Source organism: Hirsutella rhossiliensis, assembly GCF_020360975.1.
Source record: "Hirsutella rhossiliensis strain HR02 chromosome Unknown scaffold00010, whole genome shotgun sequence".
NCBI lineage: Eukaryota > Fungi > Ascomycota > Sordariomycetes > Hypocreales > Ophiocordycipitaceae > Hirsutella > Hirsutella rhossiliensis.
Genome location: NW_025408676.1, coordinates 1792305 through 1809690, shown reverse-complemented (window position 1 = coordinate 1809690; position 17386 = coordinate 1792305). Strand labels below are relative to the sequence as shown.

Below are 17386 nucleotides of genomic sequence, written 5' to 3'. Positions count from 1 at the left end.
CCTACCAGGCGTCCTTGCCTACCCCTTTTTTCACAGCCTGGAAAGGAGTCACAATATTATGCGTCGACATCATCGAGGTACTCTCCACTCAGGCCCGTCTGGTTATCTCCCCGATATACTCATGGTTTACAGCTTATTCAAATTGTCGATCCCTTGATTTACGCCTATTTTTGTAGCGCTGTTGTGCCTGACCCCCTCCAAGGCGAGAATCATCATTTTTGGACTAGCATTAGTCTTTCACCTTCCCTTTATTGGGGCGACCGTCTGGCAATTCCCGCTATCCGGCGTCGAATACTGGTGCGCTGCTCCAATGGTGTCTCACTTGGTTACCGTTATTATGGTTATGGCGATATGGAGGAAGACACAGTCTTTCCGTCGTTTTGACCGGCACTCTAACCAGCCTCAGCCAGAGCAGCCGACGTCAAACCAGGGGATGCCGTGGCTTGGAGCAGTGAGCGGATTGGTGTTCCTAGCATCATCTGTGCTCCTGATATGTTCTGTGACTGGTTGGGTGAGACACCAGTTTGGAGGTCAGTGTGGACTTTGTCTGGCGATTTTAGTTGTGCCAGCAGTACCTCTGGACAGTATGATGAGAGAACACCAGAGGAAACGGGTAGACAGAGAGGTGCAGCTGTCTGTGGTGACAGACCCCGGTACTGAACGGTCGACGGAGCACCTTGTATTATCCTGAGGGCACTGAATCAGACAGACGGTAATTCCATCACTGTACGCCCTCCGTCTACGGCCAATTCCTTATATTTAAGCGTCCCAAGTTTGGGCCACAGGAATATGCTGCATTCAGGTCGTGCAAACGCTCCAAGTAATCCTTCCAAGTTGGATGCGCGACGCAAAGGTGCCTTCCGAAGCATATATGGAAGCCCTGCTTTCCACGTCAATCATGATCTTTTCTTTAGTTCAGTTACACTCTCCTCGACGGAAATACCCACGTTAGTTCACGCAAATGTCCACCAGTCGTCTGAAAGACATATTCTAAAGGACTTCATCGGACTCGCAGAAGAGCTCGCTAAGGACAACCGGCTCGTCTCGCCCTAATATTCACGCTGTAGACAGTGTCCAGACGTCCAAATATGCTTAACTTACCTCCGCAAATGAAGTGTCAATCGAAGTCCAAGTTCTGGGGGGCGACGAGCTCGCCGTGAACGACTACAGTTCTGATGGCAGTGAAAGCGGCTCGCCAAGCATGAAGTGGGGGCTGTTCCGGCGTACGACACCTTAACATAGGGAAAGGCAGCGGCAATCACTCATCACGCTTATGGTGGAGAGTAAGAAAGCAACAGTCAACCTCAGACAAGGGATTTAGCGAGGAGCCTCGATTCAATTTTCTGCATGCTCAAGTCACATGCGACCCCGGAAAACCCGGGCAGTTCTATCGCCACGAACGACTCGCCGCAGTATGCTCATGACCGAGTTGACCGACTCACTTAGACTTGGACTCGTGTTGGAAAGGCAGCAGGGGGCACTCACACCCGACGCCGTCTTGGATCATCGATACGCCTCACATAATTCGGTGACCCGAGGGCAATTCCCGACAAGTCTCGCATGAAGGCTAGCGAGGATGCAAATGCCAGCTTGTGGAACCAGCATTTCTTAGACGAGATATTTAAGGACTAGGTTACTACCATTCTAAGGGCTGGTGAAAATATAACAATTCAACACTCCTCCACGGCTGGTTGCTTGCTCCTCCGGATATTGTGAATCCGCTGTCGCTTATGCCCTTGCCCATGGCTTTGCCATCTTCTTTTAGGCGCTCGACATTCTGTACTTACACCCCCGGATATCCCGCCGTGGTCTCTCCGCTCGCATTGCCTGGTGTGTCGTGACGAGTCCGAAGGAGAAGACTGAGAAAGGCTGATAGTAATTCTAACAGGCTTGCAGAGAGGGAGGTCAAGTTCCATCTCAACCTGTTTGCCTTGTTCGTTCTCGACTGTACCTCTGGCCTCTACTCGATGGCAAGTATCGGATACAGTGACTCGAAAAACGAGCCCAGTAGGAGGACGATTCTCCTTGTCATCGTCGCAAAAGGAAGAGTAACCACTCTCTTCAAGATCGCTAGGTGCAAACAAGGGCTGAATATTTTGTGTAGGTGACACTGCAATCTCGTCTTGCGGATATTTGTCTCGACAGTTTGTGCCGTTGAATTGGCTTTCGGTATCCGAGAATTCTGATGTGGGCGAGGTAGGACAAAGAAGCATATCGAGAGCACGAAGATGACCAGTTTGTCCACAGGCAATCGATTCAGTGGAACTCATATTCCCCTGCATAGTCGAGGTAGTGTCAGTCGACATGGCGGGAAGGAGGGCCTCGTTGGCTTTCGGAGAATTGCAAGAAAATGGGAGATATGGAAACCGGGACAAAGGGGGGTGGTGCCTACCTCCTTTACTTTCTACACGAGTATGAGACGGGCTGCCTTGGCCGGGACGAGAGCGCCAGCGAATCATCCCGAGAATCCCAAGGCGCAGCTTTGGCCATCTCATTGCACATATTGTCGGGTGGGATCATGCGCCTTCCTCCACTTCCGGGCTGTGGTCCGTTGTTGCTTCGCTGACGCCTGCCGGCCACCCTGAGATGGTTTATGCGTCTTTGACCAGGTTCAGCTTCTGCATCAATGCACCGATCGCATCCGCTAATGCTGCAAAATTACGAGTAGCCAACTTCTCCGTAGGCGCAGGGGCGAACCGAATCGTGCAGACTAGTCCGCAGCCTCCCTGCGCCGGGGTTCAGGGAGGGAACGCGAGGCAGGACTTGTCCGTTAATTCCTCTTCCCTCGTCGTTGACCCAATATATGACAATGTACATGTACATGCCTGGGAAGTGTCGGGGTGGCGAAGCTTGCAGCGGAGGAGCCTCGCGACAAGGGAGGGCTGCCCACGTCGGCATCAACTTCGGGAAGATGACGGCGACCTTCGCGATACCTACATTTGCATCTAACGAGATAGCAATACTTCACAATGCATGAAAATTAGCCGCAGCTCCAATGGAGCGACTCTAGAGAGCCGTCAGGGACACCCTTAGGGTGGGAAAACGAGACATGGCGATATTTACACGCTCCGCTTGCTAGACGCCACCATAGACTGCTGGTTTGTATGATTACCTGTCCGGCTTTCACGTCGTGTTTCCCAGCTCTGCTACCAACTACGTCTTCCATTCATTCCTTGACTCAACGCTTGACTTCTAGGTCGTGAGTATCTTGCGGCACTTACGGCTTACACGCGCTACTAAGAGCACATGCGAGAGCTCGTGGTAGCGAATCTAAACGAGACAATGTCACAACCTCGGCGTCCTCTTTTCGACTCCTACGCAAGTGCGAAAGGCTCTCCCGCCCAGCAAAAACCCAACCTACACGCCGAAGCCACGACAGCCGCTCCAAAGCCCGAGCGCCAGGACGATAGTAAGAACGGCTTCGTGATATGTCATGGCGGCAGCGAACATTTACTGACGTGAATGGTATAGGGAATCAGGCAACGCCGCGGGCGAGTCGAACAATGCGACTCAGCACAAGCCCCAGATGGCACAAATCGAAGAGGCCATGAAATCTCAATCCGAGGGCCTCCGTCAGACATCCAGTCGCTTACCCAGCACGCATACGGAGGTCCCTACCGTCACCTTCCAAACAATTATCTTTGGTATCATGCGGCAACTTTTCAAAGAGATTGAAGAGAATTCGAGAGAGCACGCGTATTTGCGCAAGAGTGCTCATCAACACTATCACCTCGGGATCTCCAGGCGATTGCACAGTTTCAGGGACAGCTTGGATCCCCAAACACACTCGGGGGAGACCCTCCATACCCTGTGGCCGAGAACATGGAGATTTCTCGTCGGAATGTCCTCTACGAAGACGGCTGTTTTGATCGCGAGGGGACGGAGAACGCATTTGTAAGTTGTCCCAGAAGCAACCCGGATTGGGAACTAACCCGAGCAGCGACGGCTTTTTCAAGCTGTTGAGAAGACAGCTAAGGAATGGACCTTATAAAACTAAAGAGATATGCGAGTGAAAGCTTGAGAGAAATGGACGAAGATGCCACGGCGAGAACGAGCATGTAATAATATAAACTCGTCTTCTAACACTGGCTACTGCTACCTTGCGTTGCGCCGTAGCTACATTGCTGTACGCCGTCGCAGTAGAGAACACTACAAAATAGATCATTGAAATTAAAGTTGGAGGTCGCCTGTCTATGACCTCTTTTTTGCGGAATTCGCGAGGAATCCTGAACTACTAAGCATTCCGCGCCAGACAATGTCACACTCTCCATTGTACTTCGTAAGTCGCTGCCCCTCGATCGGCTGGGGTGGACAGTCAGCGAGGCGCATGAGGACGTGCGCATGAGGACGTGTAGTTATTTGAGACGCCGAAATGCATATCCAACCGTCACCTGTCCAAATATCCGTGAAGGCTGCAAGGGCTGCGCCATGGTTTGCATGCGTCTCGAGTGATCGGAGCCGCTGGAGCAATTCTTCCAGCTCTTCCCCCCCCAACTCTCTATGACTTGTTAATTTCGCATTTCTCGTTCTCTTACACGCTCACAGATATTCTACTTGGAGACGCTTATTTTTACAATCCTTTCCCCGTTCATTAGTCAAGGAGGGCGGCCCCAAACAAGCTTGCAAGCCAAATGTCAACCCTCGCGGTAAGTGACATCAACCCAGGTGATACCGTAGACTGGAACGGCCTTAACTAACAGCAGAGTCCCTTTCTCTTTCTCTGCTCTAGCGCGAGAACAAATTAGCCCGAATTCGAGACAACCAGAGGAGATCGCGCGCCCGACGGAGAGAATATGTCCAGGACCTCAAACGGCGACTCAGAGAATACGAGACTCAGGGCATCGAGGCCTCTACCGAGGTCCAGATGGCCGCGAGAAGAGTAGCCGAGGAGAACAAGCAGCTCCAGGAGCTCCTCAACAGGCATGGCATTAGCGACGACCAAATAACCCGTTTCTTGCAGTCGGGCACCTTGCCACTTGATTCCAACCAAGGCCAACCCTTTCACGCCGAAGACCCTAGTGCCGCTGTCCAGTCGCTACAACGGCTCCTGATGCCGCGACAACTGGCCAGTCTAGATGAAGACTTCTCCTATATTTGTCGGGACAGTCGATTCGGAACCCCTCCACCACCGAGGGGTCGACGACAAGTTCGTCCGTCTGGGAGCCGTCGCAGCTCGTGACGTCCTCGTACGGCTATCAACATCACATGGGCATGGCTACTGCAGTCATGGAATCGGCTGTTCATTCTCCGTATCCACCGACAACCCCATTGAGTCGCGCGAGCACCACGCGACAAGGCTGCGTCTATGGCGGGCAACCGTCCCCGTCGATGCACGACAGTCCCGGCCAAGCCATGGTAACAACACAGCCTACGTCTACTGGCGGCCGTACGGTAATGCACTTGCATTATTCTGTGCCGACTTATCCAAACGCAGTGGTACCGCATTATGATTCCCTAGGAGCACCTGCTGACACGCGTCGACGAGGGCCTGCAGGGCGTATCGCCGATTCCATTGGTTGTTTTAAATATATATTGAAGATTGGCACTGTTGGCCATGCCCTTACCGATTCACTAAAGCTTTTGATATCCTTCTGTCTGTGGACCAGGGCAGCCCCGTTAGGAGGACCTGGAAAAGGGATTCCTGGCCTCTGTAGCAGTAACGCATCAGGACTTCCTGAGTAAGGAAAGCTACCCCTTTATGCGTGGGCACAGCCAAGTATGCACGGGTAGAGCCCCATACTCAGGAGGTCTCCAGAACTCCCTAAGGCCTCCTGTATAAATAGCCCCTTCAGACTGCCCCTTTAGAGATAGAACATGCATCTTGAATCTAGCTGTGGTGACCCCCTTTTTCCGATGTGTATTGACACAACATTTCACCAACACCGTCATATAAGAGTAGAACAGACTTCCCGATTCCCTGTCGAGCTTCATTGTAGCCCCTGATGTGAGCTCCAGCAAATCATCTCGTGAGTCACAGCAATGCGACTCTAGCCGTCTAGTGGCATCTATCTGCCCGGTTTACTCATGCGCCTTCCTCCTCTGTCGGAACTGTGATCTACTAGTGCTTGGCTGATGCCTGCAAGCCGCCCCTAAGAGAGAATGCCTAGCAATTGGCCTTACTCTTTGGCCACCCTTCCATCAGATAATGCTCATCCTTGGCTGGAACACCGTCAGATTCTGCATCTATGCGCCGGTCATCCGACTCATCCCTCTCTAACGTCATCAGCAAGCCAACTACCAAGCAAGAGTAGGGACAGACTTCCAAAGTGATTAGGTGGTCTTAGGCCAGACTAGCCCACAGGATCCCCCGTAGTGAGGGTCAGGGGGTGGACCTGAGGCAGGTTCACCCCCTGATCTCTACTCCCTCAGCTTAGTCCGAAGCAGGGCAATACATATTGAAGTAACGGAAAGTGGCGAGGCTTGCAGGGAGGCTGCCTGCGTGGCAAGGGGCAGGATGCTCACGTCGGGATTAACAGCTTCAAGGAGCGGGTCAAGTTGGTGAACAGGTGGTTGCACGACGTGATGGTCACATTGCGTCTCCAATCTGCAAGGCATGGTCGGTCGCATCTCGGAGAGGATTCGTAGGAAGGAAGGTCGGCCCCAGGATCGTGCCCGGGAAGCCGGTATGACCAGAGGGCGGTCTGAGGGGCGGTCTCGATCTGGCTAGAGCCGGCGTAGCTACCCGCTCCGTGGTGTCGTTGGCTGGGATATTTAACGCCGGGGAGAAGGGGGTGTAGGGGGAAAGTTTGCAATGGAGGGGGCGTGGGAGAGGTGCAAGACGACGATGAGGCCGGATTCTGGCCACTTGATGCACCTCATATTGCCTTGTTGCTCTAGCCTGTAGCATCAGCGAGATATACTGTATCCTGCACGGCTGAATGAAAAGAGACGTGCAAAGAGGCTGGGAAGGCGAAATTGACAGGAAGGATGGGTGCGACGGGAACCGCGATGCCCATATCGGCACAACGGGAGTAAGAAGTAGTACCTCAATGAGACATGCGTTGCATTTGGGACAAGAACTGGGCGTAATGGTTGGAGTTTTTGGTTACCTCCAATCATCCAGCCAGCCCCTGACGACCGTGACGCGCGCACTGCAATACAACCGTGGTTCTCTCCAAGTCAGGGAAGCTTTGCCTCGCCAGCTCTGTTCTCATCCACTCGCCATCAATCACAGGCTTCATTTCCCGCCTCCATTATTTCCAAATTTCACTCTACTATGTGCTCTATTTTTTGAGCAAAATATGACAACATGGCACGACAAGGACGGCGACAACAAAACGACGGAAGAAAGCCAAAGCGGACGCGGAGCAAATCTTCTCGAATTAGGGCCCCCGGGAAGACTACAGCCACCTCTAGATGTGCTGATGGTCTATTCGACGAGGACATGGACGTTCAAGACGGACTTCCGCCTTGCCATGGTCCGAAGTTGCATCCCTCTGCACTCGCCAACGCATCGATCACCTGGAAAGATATGCTCGATGACCACTTGAACCATATTCGGGCCACTCTGAGATCATGGCACATGTTTTCAAGGTTGAGATCGAGTCTAAGCACTACGCTTTGAAGGTGGTAAGTAGTGGTGAGGAGCTGTGGCAGCTCGAGAGGTTAACTATGCCTTAGTTTATGCCGTACGATATTTCGTATGACTACCACCAATTTTACACTGCGGGTATCCGCTGCACTGAAGAAGAGTTGGAATGGCATGTTATGCCCTTTTACTCAGAATGCCGCGCATACGGTCGAATCAAGCAGGCGCAAGACAGGCGATTACTGCCGCATCAAGTTGCAGTTCCATGCCACGGCTTTATTTCCACTTGGAGGAAAAAGACATCCGAAAACTGGAGGATGAGTGGAACCTTGATTTCAGTGTTGAACAGGACAACGCCCTAGAAACACCAATCCGTCCGATCTATGCCATTGTTGAAGATCTTGCAAGTGCAGGTTCCGGGGTCAGTGTCAAAAGCTTGCCGCGCAACCTACGAGATCTGCGATCTTTACACTCGATGGGGATATTTGTCCGTGATATAAAGGAAGATAACTATAGAGATGGGAAGCTTGTTGATTTCGGAACTGCTTGGACTGAACCGCACGTTATATTGAACCACTACGATAGGTGTATGCATTTTGATGCGGTGGAGGAGAGGGTGGGGGATTTGGCGATGTTTGATGATATGGCCAACGGGCAACGGCATCGCTAACCTTCGCAAGGTCAGCGCCATGAAGAACCGGGACTACTGTCATAAGTTGCCCAGTCGTCTAAAGGATTCGGACGAGTTTAAAAGCCTATAGCGGCGTGTAACAAGCATTGGGCCGGCTATGCTTTTTATCAATGTCGTGAAGGACGATGACTTGAGAAGCGAATCTTGCTTAGGTGCAAGGTCGGAAGGCATGGCTTCCCGCAGTCGCAGGAGGAGCCTATTCCGCACCACCTGTCGAAGGCGCCCTGTATGTCCATCATGATCAACGTGGCAATATCGCCCTGGTCGTGAAGCAATGCTAACGCTAGGTCGAGCGCTGAGCATTTGGGCAGGCCACCGCGTGCTGGCTGTGGATGGCCCTTTGCGTGATCGCGACCCAGGCCAGACGGCGGGCTATCAGACGCTCGAGTCCTTGCCGAGGCAGGCCAGGAGGAGATGGGCCTCCAGCCTCTTGGGCAGATAAGTCCCTCCTGCCCGGTTTGGGGATCATCACTACCTCCGCCAGGCGGTAGCAGACCGGGTGGTGGCCCTGGTGTATGCAGCCCTTATACAATTCCCTCACCGCTTCGCCGAATGTGGCTCCAGATCCGACGCAACATCCGAACTGTGATGCCGTCGACTCCCGGGGAGATGTTTCCAGTGGAAGTGCACGAGTGAGCCGCGTCGGCGAGCACGACGCTGCAGTCGAGGGTCCTCTGCCGGACCTCCGGCGCCTAGGGGTCCGTGATGTCGTCTGCAGTCACGCGCCTCTCCAGGATCTCTGTCCGAAGCACGTTTGCCTTCTCCGTCTGGGTCTCATAGAACGTTTTGTGACGGTCACGGACTGAGCCAGAAGGCTGTGGACTCTATTACGAAGATTCTACTCTGAAGAAGAGAAAGGAGAACAGAACAATACAGCCGGGTGTCCTCTCCCTAAATATGTCTTCCGTACGTGTGGGCCGTGGCTTAACAACATGTGGGTCATGTACGCAAACGGGGTGTGACGGTGCTCAACGAAAGCCGTCACACGTTTCGCCTACTTGTATAGGCGGCCTGAACGGACTCGCCTTCTCGGCCACCGCATGATATTGCATACATACATCATCTCTCGGCGCCTTCCAGAACCATATTGACTTGCTGATATTGCTGAGAACCGATATTCCTTACGGCGTACTTTTCGATCTTGGTGAGCCGCACGAGTTGGCCGTGTGAGCGCCTGGGTCTGGCAGGGTACTCCTTATGGTCGGTCTGTCGGAAAGGGTTCGGCGCAGTTCGCGCACCTCTGCGGGTGCTTGCAGTCGTTATCACGGTGGTCTTTCCCGCCACATCGTCGGCGGGCCTGCTTTCGGTCGCAGGCGTAGCGGGAGTGGTGATCCCAATCTTGGCGATCAGTCGGGCTAGTCGGCTGGTGCCCAAGAGCCGCCACCTCCTCTGTATCGCCGCCTCGAAGGACACAGTCATCGTCACAGTAGGCTGGTCGCGACGGAGCGTTCGGAGTGTCTCTTAGCAACATGGAGCATCAATTGGTTCGGCGCCTGTCTGGGGCTTGATCCCTTCTTTGATAGCTTGGCCAGTCCACGGCGGCCCCCCAGATATCCGTGAGCTGCCTCGGGCAGTCAGCCACAGCGTAAGTGTGCCACTTCTGGAAGCCTTCAACCGCTCCGAGGCGGGCCGGGCCGCCCAGTCGTCCTGCCGTTCCACAAGCAGGTCCTCGCCTCCCGGTCTGAGGCCCGAATAGCCCATCCAGTCTTCACCCGGGCGATCTGTGGCATGCGTTCTATCCCTAGGTTGAGAGTCTTAGCTACGTGAGCTCTGATGGCATGTCCTGGTAGCCCCATGCTGGGGACTTGTCGTCGAGCCGCATGAAGACACGCAGGTCATCCTTGTATGTATGTATGTAGTGTATTTCACCCGGAGGATTTCTCCTATAGGGCCTAGACGTAAAAGCTACTGACATTTCAATACATTAATGCGTAACACCTTAAGCCCCACGGACAGGTCATCCTTAGGCGGCTGGACCGGAGGCGTTTCCGGGGCCGTGGGTCGAGGCGGACCGGCAGGGGGCCCCCTGCCTGCACCATCCCCTTCTGGGCCATAGCGGCGTAGGTCGGTGTGGTCCCGTCTGAGTAACGAAACATGCACGGACGATTTCGAATTTGGAAGAGGGACCCGCCCACAACAATTTGGCGCGCGCCTCCCAACGCCGTGGCCGCCTCGTCGCGCCTACCACTGGCACCGAATAGTGGCTGCTTTACGCTTAGCCTTCCCGGAAGTCTTGCTGTTTGCAACGTTAACGACGTAGCCTTGATCTTGCTGATCATTCCGAAGTGCCTCAAGAGCCTCGGAATATGTGCAAAAAGTGTGTCCTGGATAGATATAGGCTCAGGCCTGAGCCCTCGATCGTAGTCATCGTGGCGCGGCGGCGGCGGCGGCGTTGGCTACAGTGGCCGCGGCAGCCATCGCGTTGGGAACGCGCGCGCCAAATTGTTGTGGGCGGGTCCTCTTCCAAATGGGGTTTAAGTCTCCGTGCATGATTCGAAATCGTCCGTGCATGTTTCGTTACTTCCAAAATTTGGTGCTCTTCCGAATGGGGTTTAGCTCGGGGGTGCATGTTTCGAAATTGGGGGTGTATGTTTCGTTATTCAAATCCCTTTCCCTTGCAGGCAGGAACCTAACCTAGGTATGCATGCAGCAAAGCCATGGTTCATTCATTATGCTTCTAACAGGGGCTGATAAGATTTCCTGTCTTGACCGCCTAGCGATGAATAATTTACCAGCACCCACCTGCCCTCGGCATCGAGTTTCCAGCATCAGCTACGAGTCCATCCAAAAGTCGCCCACGCACCCTTCTCCGGCACCCTCCCTTCCGTATCATGAGGGTTGATACGCCGAGTGGTGAGGCGGCTGTCGGGTCGGACGCACCGCGAGAAAAGGGCAAGGCGTCTCCCGAAACTCTGAGGACGGGCTGCATTGCCTGGGTGGAGAAGGAAGGCCAACCGCGGCGAGCCGAGATCCTCAGTATCAAAGAAACGAAGAGTGGCAAGCATTTCTATTGCAACTTCGACAACTTTAACAAGCGACTGGATGAGTGGGTTCCTGTGGCCAGAATCGACTTCAGCCAGGATGTAGAATGGCCGAATCCAGAAAAGGGCAACCTGAACGATTCAAAATCCAAGAAAGCGCCGTCAGTACAAACGAAAAAGGCCCCAGTTTCGACGAAGGCACAAAAAACGCCCCGGAAAGAGGGGAGCAGTCGGTTCACTCTGAGGCCACAACTCCTCATCCTTGGACAGGTGTGCCCACCATCACAATGTTTTTGGAAAGCGACGACAGATCCATCTGCTGACTCCGTCACACCCAGAATTCGTGGAGTCTCAAACCCGAAAATCATCGTCGATTGGACCCGATGGCGATCCCCAGACATTCACCAGCGTCGGGGCTAGTGCTACGCCGGCCGCCACCGACGAGCTGGACGCGGACGAGGAGGAAGTAAGGAATTATGAAGAAAGCGGGTTCAGTCGCGAAGAGGAAATCGAGAAGTTGAGAACCTCAGGTTCTATGAGTCAAAACCCCGCCGAAATTTCGCGAGTACGAAATATCTCGAGAGTCCAATTCGGGAAGAACGACTTGTTTCCGTGGTACTTTTCCCCCTATCCAGAAGTGTTCAGCCAGGATGACGTCATCTTCATCTGCGAATTCTGCTTGAGTTACTATGGTGACGAGAAGGCATTCCTGCGACATCGCAGAAAGTGCACGCTGCAACACCCACCGGGTAATGAAATATACAGAGACGACTACGTGTCCTTTTTCGAAATCGATGGCCGTCGTCAACGCACATGGTGTCGGAATCTCTGCCTACTGTCTAAAATGTTTCTCGATCACAAGACACTGTACTACGACGTCGACCCTTCTCTTTTACGTCATGTCGACCCGGAGCGACAAGGGCTGCCATATCGTAGGATACTTCTCCAAAGAGAAGGAGAGTGCGGACGGATACAACGTGGCTTGTATCATGACTCTGCCGCAGCACCAGAGGAAGGGATACGGAAGGTTGCTGATTCAGTTCTCATACGAGCTATCCAAGATCGAAGGCAAGCTAGGATCACCGGAAAAGCCGCTTTCAGATCTGGGCCTCTTGAGTTATCGCCAGTACTGGTCCGAAAACATACTCGATCTGCTGCTAGGCTACAACGAGCGAGACGACAGAGTGACGATAGAGGTGATTTCCAAAACTCTAGCCATGATGACTCAGGATGTCGAACACACCCTGCAAGCAATGAATATGCAAGTCTATCACAAGAGCGACCACAAGATCGTCATCCCCGACAAGCTCATCAAGCAAAGGGAGAAACAGAAGCAGAAGCAAAAAAGATCTCTCGACCCGGCCAGGATACAGTGGAAGCCGCCAGTGTTTACAGCCTGGAGCCGGACGTGGGGCTGGTAAAGATGCGCCGCAACGATATGTGTGGTGGAAGAAAAAGGTGTCGCATCGAGCTGACCCTGTTTGGAAGGAGGATACTTGTTTCCTGTGTATGCAGATATCGGGGTCCCTCCTGACAGCTATTTAAGCTCGGTCAGTGGACACCCAACGCTCTTTACTCTCTCTTTTGTAACAGTAACAGTGTCACGAAAAGTAGGGCCAAATAGGCATAAAGTTAGTATTTCAGAATCGTCCGGTGCTGCTCCATTTTTCCTTCTGTTCTCTGTGTCTGTTCCTTCCTTCCTCGCCCTTTTATTCCTGGCCACAATCTCGATCTTCTCCGTCTGCCTCACACCTCCGTCAATCGTCGGGGGTGGCTGCGCCCCACTTTTCCTAGGACACCGTCCTGACGGCCGGGCTGACTGTCTCAGCCGACGCATCAGAAAGCAGGCCTGACGTCCTGGCTGACTGTCTCAGCAGGAGCATCAGCAAGCAGGGAACCTCTAGAGGTCCTACGAGCGGCTTCGCAACACACCCCCTTAGTGACGGCCAACCAGGACGTTGCTAGAGATGCGGGAATGTCGTGCACGACTCATCTCTCGCCCTGGGCCTCTTTATGGCTATCACGGGATGTATCACATCTCGTAATTCTTCAAGCTTGGCCTCTCTACTCAATCGTTCCTTTATCTCCTCAAGCCCAACCATTCGTTGGAACTCGAGGAGCTTCTGCCTCGGCAATGCCTTCGTCAAGCCATCTGCTCGCATATGTGTCGTAGGCACCCAATTGACCGAATTCGAGCATCTTGAACCTCTTGTCGTAGCCAATGCTGATGAATGTCTACGTGCCTCAGTCTCGTCGAGAGCTTCGTACTCTCCTCTTTGAGAAGTCTGATCGTCTGGGCATTGTCGCATTCCACTACCAACGGAGAGGGAATTCGGATGTCCAGGAATTCAACAGACGGCTCAGGAAGATCGCCTCCTTTGACGCCTCTGAGAGAGCAAGCAACTCAGCCTCCGTGCTTGACGTCGTGACTGTCGCTTGCTTTGACGCTCTCCACGCCACTGATCCTCCAAATAGGGTCATGACGTAGCCTTGTGAGCTCTTCCTGTCGACTGAATTGTCTGCGAACGATGCGTCACTCGAACAGAGGAACAGCTCCGCTTCCTTCGATCCTCCTCCGAGACGTAACGCGTACGATCTCGTTGCAAAGAGGAAGAGGATAACTCTGTCTGCTGCTTTCTGGTGCTTCTCATCGGGATTGTGGTTATGTCTTGCCAGTCGGGATACGGCAAACGCAATATCTGGTCGCGTTGAAATTGCTGAGAAGAGCACGGAACCAACCTTCTGGAGATACTGATGTTTTTCCCTTTCATTTGCTTGGCTTGTAGCTGGCAGGAGCTCTTCGTCAGAGATCATTGGCGTGTCTGGGAGCTTGAGAGACTCAGGGGCGTTGTCGTTGTTTAACAGGAACTTATACGCGATCTTGTCGATATAGGCGTCTTGCGTCAGCCAAAGCGTCTTCCTTTGACGATCGCGGAGGATACGAATCCCAAGAACCAGCGAGGTTCTCAAGCCGAGTTAGGTTGATCTTTTTCTGTAGTCCCCGAGTAGCTTCTTCGACGACCCCTTCGTCCTCCTTCCGGAATGCCCAGATGATGTCATCAACGTAGAAGAAGACGGTCACCGCTCCCTTCATCATGACACACGGCTCCTGGGGAACTTTTCTGAATCCCAGTTCCTCTAGAGACGACGTAAGCATCTGTTGCCAGAGGAGCGGCGAGCGGCGTAGTCCGTAGAGAGCTTTTCTCAGGCGTAGGACTTTCCCCCTCTTCTGGAACCCCGGTGGCATCCTCATGAAGATAACTTCTTCGTCGTCGAGGGGGGCATGAACAAAAGCATTGACTGCATCCATCTGTTCCAATTCGAGGTCGTGTTTCGCGGCAATGGCCATTAGCGTACGAAACGACATTCCTGCGAGGGTAGTCGCTCGAGTAGGCAGGTCCCCCTTTTCTTGCTGATTGCCACAGACAACGAGGCGAGCTTTGCACTTTGGAGATTGCCGTGCTTATCAGTCTTATAGATGAATACCCACTTGCAACCGAGGACCTGCTTTCCAGCAGCCTTCGTCCAGAAGACCTCGTCAAACGAGCCCATTTCCGCATGTGAGGCCAGGTGGTCTCTCTGAGCCTGGGTGAATTCCTCTCTATACGGGTGTTTTTCTAGTTGCTTCTGCGTCTGTGGAGGCTCGGGTAGGTCTCTCTTGTGGACTTTTGCGCTTTTCGGTCTGAACAACCTTCCTGCTGTGAAGGCTCCGTGCACCCCGTCCTCAATTGGCACCGGGACGAAGTCGGCAAAACGGTCGATGTATGACTGATCCAGCTCTGGTTGATCAAATGGTTCCAGAGCTTTCAAACGCGATTCTTTCATCAGGCCTTCAAGGTCGGCTTGAAATGCCGCTCCTCCAAGAGAGCAACCCACCCCCTCAGGGTGAGCCTCCTCTTCAGGATCATCCTGAACACGGACTCTCTTCTGAGCTTGCAACGGCTCCAGATCGACTTGGAAAGGGGCTTTTACCACCACCCCATTAGGGTCAGCGTATGGAAAGTGAACCGAAAAGACTCCATGTGGTTCTTCTTCCTCCGGGTCAGAAGCTGGTGGCGTTAGGTATGCATCTTCCAGCTCCCGCGCTCTCCCGTAGTCTTCTTTTTCCTGCTCTTCGCTTTGTTGTTGTCCCTGCTCCTCGACTTCGTTATCTTCAGCCATTCTGATGTCATCATCCTCGAGGTCCTCGATATCAGTGTCTTCATCGGTCTCTTCGTCAAGGATGGCCTGATTCGCCGTCTGGTCTTCCGGGATTTCAATCTGTTGGATCATCTCTCCGATGCTCGCAGGCAGCGGCATCCGCTCGCCTCCTCCTTCGAAGAACGTATACTCGTCAAAGACAACATCTCTCGTTGCAATGACCTTCTTCAAGAGAGGGATCCAAATTAGGAAGATATTTGTAGACTTATAACCGATGAGGTATCCGATGTGAGCTCTCGGGTCGAGCTTCCACCTCTTCCTCAATCCAAGCTGTGCATTTGCTGTCATTGCGTAGGCTCGGCAGCCGTACGCACGAAGATGTGAGAGCTGATTTTTCTTCCCTGTGAACAAGTCAATGGGAGACTTCCAGTCGGCTTCTCCTTCGTTAGCGTTTTCAGCGGCGAATCGAGGCTCTCTTGGCGTTCGGTTTCGGAGGTAGCAGGCTGCTTCGATGATCTCTTTCCATAGTGAATGCGGTAGTCGAGAGGCAATCCTCATGACTCTCGCTCTCTCGGTAGAGATCCTCCTGACCTCTCGGCTCCACCATTCTGGTCCTGAGTGTTGGAAGCTGACATCGCCTTTGTCATCCCTTTCTTCCTCATCCAGGCTGAGATTTTCTTCGTGAAGAGCTCGCCGTCAGAGCGCACGACATTCGTCTTAAATCCAAAGCGAGCGAGCATAAAGGAGGAAAAGTCTTTCAAGACAGCTCCGTGTTCCTTTGCCTTGTAGGTCTTCATGAAGTAGGGAAAGACCATTCCAGAGAAGGCGTCTGTGATAAACATCACACGGACGTAGTTCTCGTGGTCTCTCGCAAGGTCGGTCCAGTCTATCCAGATCTCGTAGCACGGCTTGTCTCTTTCCTCGTCAGGTGGACGGCGGAGACTTGCCTTCTGACCTTCCCTGAGCACAGTACTCGCATTCGACGGTTTTCGGCCCTTAATCCGGACCCCTTTGTAGGCCTAGCTTGTGCAAAGCCATTGGACCAGGGTGACCAAGACGGGCGTGCCAAAGCTTGCCGTCTCCTTGAGAGGCAGGTCGAGGATCTCTTGAGCCGGCTCTTCGAGCTTTCCTTGTCTCCTTCTTCGATGCCTGGAACGCACTGTTGAAATCCGGGAATTCGGTTTCCACGGGCTGGTATTCAACAACAAACTGCTGATATTTCCTCTCGGTGATCCCGATAGTCTGGCCCTTTCGGACTAGCCTCATAGGCTCAGACAGCGTATCCCAAAAGATCTGATCGTCGTCGATAAGAGTCTGCAAAGAAACCAGGCTCGATGAGAAACCGGGACAGTAGGCAACCTTCTTTAATCGGAGTGTTCGGTGGGAGCCGTCAGGCATCGTCGTTGCGACATTGACTCGCCCGAATCCTTCGATTCGAACGAGAGAGTCACCGGCGACGATAAAGTCATTCTTGGCCTTTTAAACGATCGGAACCGACTGAGCTTGTTGTTGATATGAAGAGATGCGCCGCAATCAAGGAGGGTTGAATTCTTAAGCGGATATTCCGATCCTTAGGCCAGGGACTCAGCTGAGAACACGAAAGCTGGGTTTGCTGAGCCCACAAGCCTTCCCCTCATCCTTGGTTGCTATTTCTGCATTTTCTTTCGAATATCTTCAATTCTCCTTTTCAGGACAGGATCGTCAGCGACTCTCTCTCGTGTCATCTTGAGATACCTTTCAGGGGGCGGATTATAGCCCTCTGGTCTGGCTTCTTCGATAACCTGCCAGCAACCTCGAGCTCGTGTCCCTTGCGTCTGCAGGCAAGGCAGGGATCTCTTTGGAATATGGCTCCCTTCCAAGGGCTCTCTGTCCAGCTTCTTCTTCTTCGCTGGCGGTACTTCGTCCGCATCGTCTGCGTCTGCTGCTGCTTTGTCCGCATGAAATGCGCCTCCTCTTTGATAGCACCTCGGGTTTTTCTGCTTCTCTGCTTTCGGCCAGATGCTTCACATCTCGCACGACTCTCTCAACAGTCCATTGACTCTCCGT

The 17386-nt window shown here is 53.1% G+C and overlaps 3 protein-coding genes across 3 annotated transcripts; 2 read left to right on the top strand and 1 right to left on the bottom strand.

The window, feature by feature from the left end:
- Positions 1-3282: 3282 nt before the first annotated feature.
- HRG_08530 (uncharacterized protein) lies at positions 3283-5450 on the top strand (the record flags this gene model as incomplete). The annotated part of the gene is made up of 5 exons (XM_044867001.1): positions 3283-3409; positions 3480-3644; positions 3710-3894; positions 4730-5096; positions 5134-5450. The coding sequence occupies 5 exons, from the start codon at positions 3283-3285 to the stop codon at positions 5448-5450; spliced, it is 1161 nt and encodes a 386-aa protein (XP_044717888.1).
- Positions 5451-11050: 5600 nt separating this feature from the next.
- Positions 11051-12621, top strand: HRG_08529 (MOZ/SAS family domain-containing protein; the record flags this gene model as incomplete). Its single annotated transcript, XM_044867000.1, has 4 exons — positions 11051-11265; positions 11322-11470; positions 11539-11949; positions 12137-12621. 4 exons carry the CDS (start codon positions 11051-11053, stop codon positions 12619-12621), a joined length of 1260 nt encoding a protein of 419 aa, XP_044717887.1.
- Positions 12622-14069: 1448 nt separating this feature from the next.
- HRG_08528 (reverse transcriptase (RNA-dependent DNA polymerase) domain-containing protein) lies at positions 14070-15472 on the bottom strand (the record flags this gene model as incomplete). Its single annotated transcript, XM_044866999.1, has 3 exons — positions 14070-14645; positions 14705-14977; positions 15173-15472. The coding sequence occupies 3 exons, from the start codon at positions 15470-15472 to the stop codon at positions 14070-14072; spliced, it is 1149 nt and encodes a 382-aa protein (XP_044717886.1).
- Positions 15473-17386: the final 1914 nt, after the last annotated feature.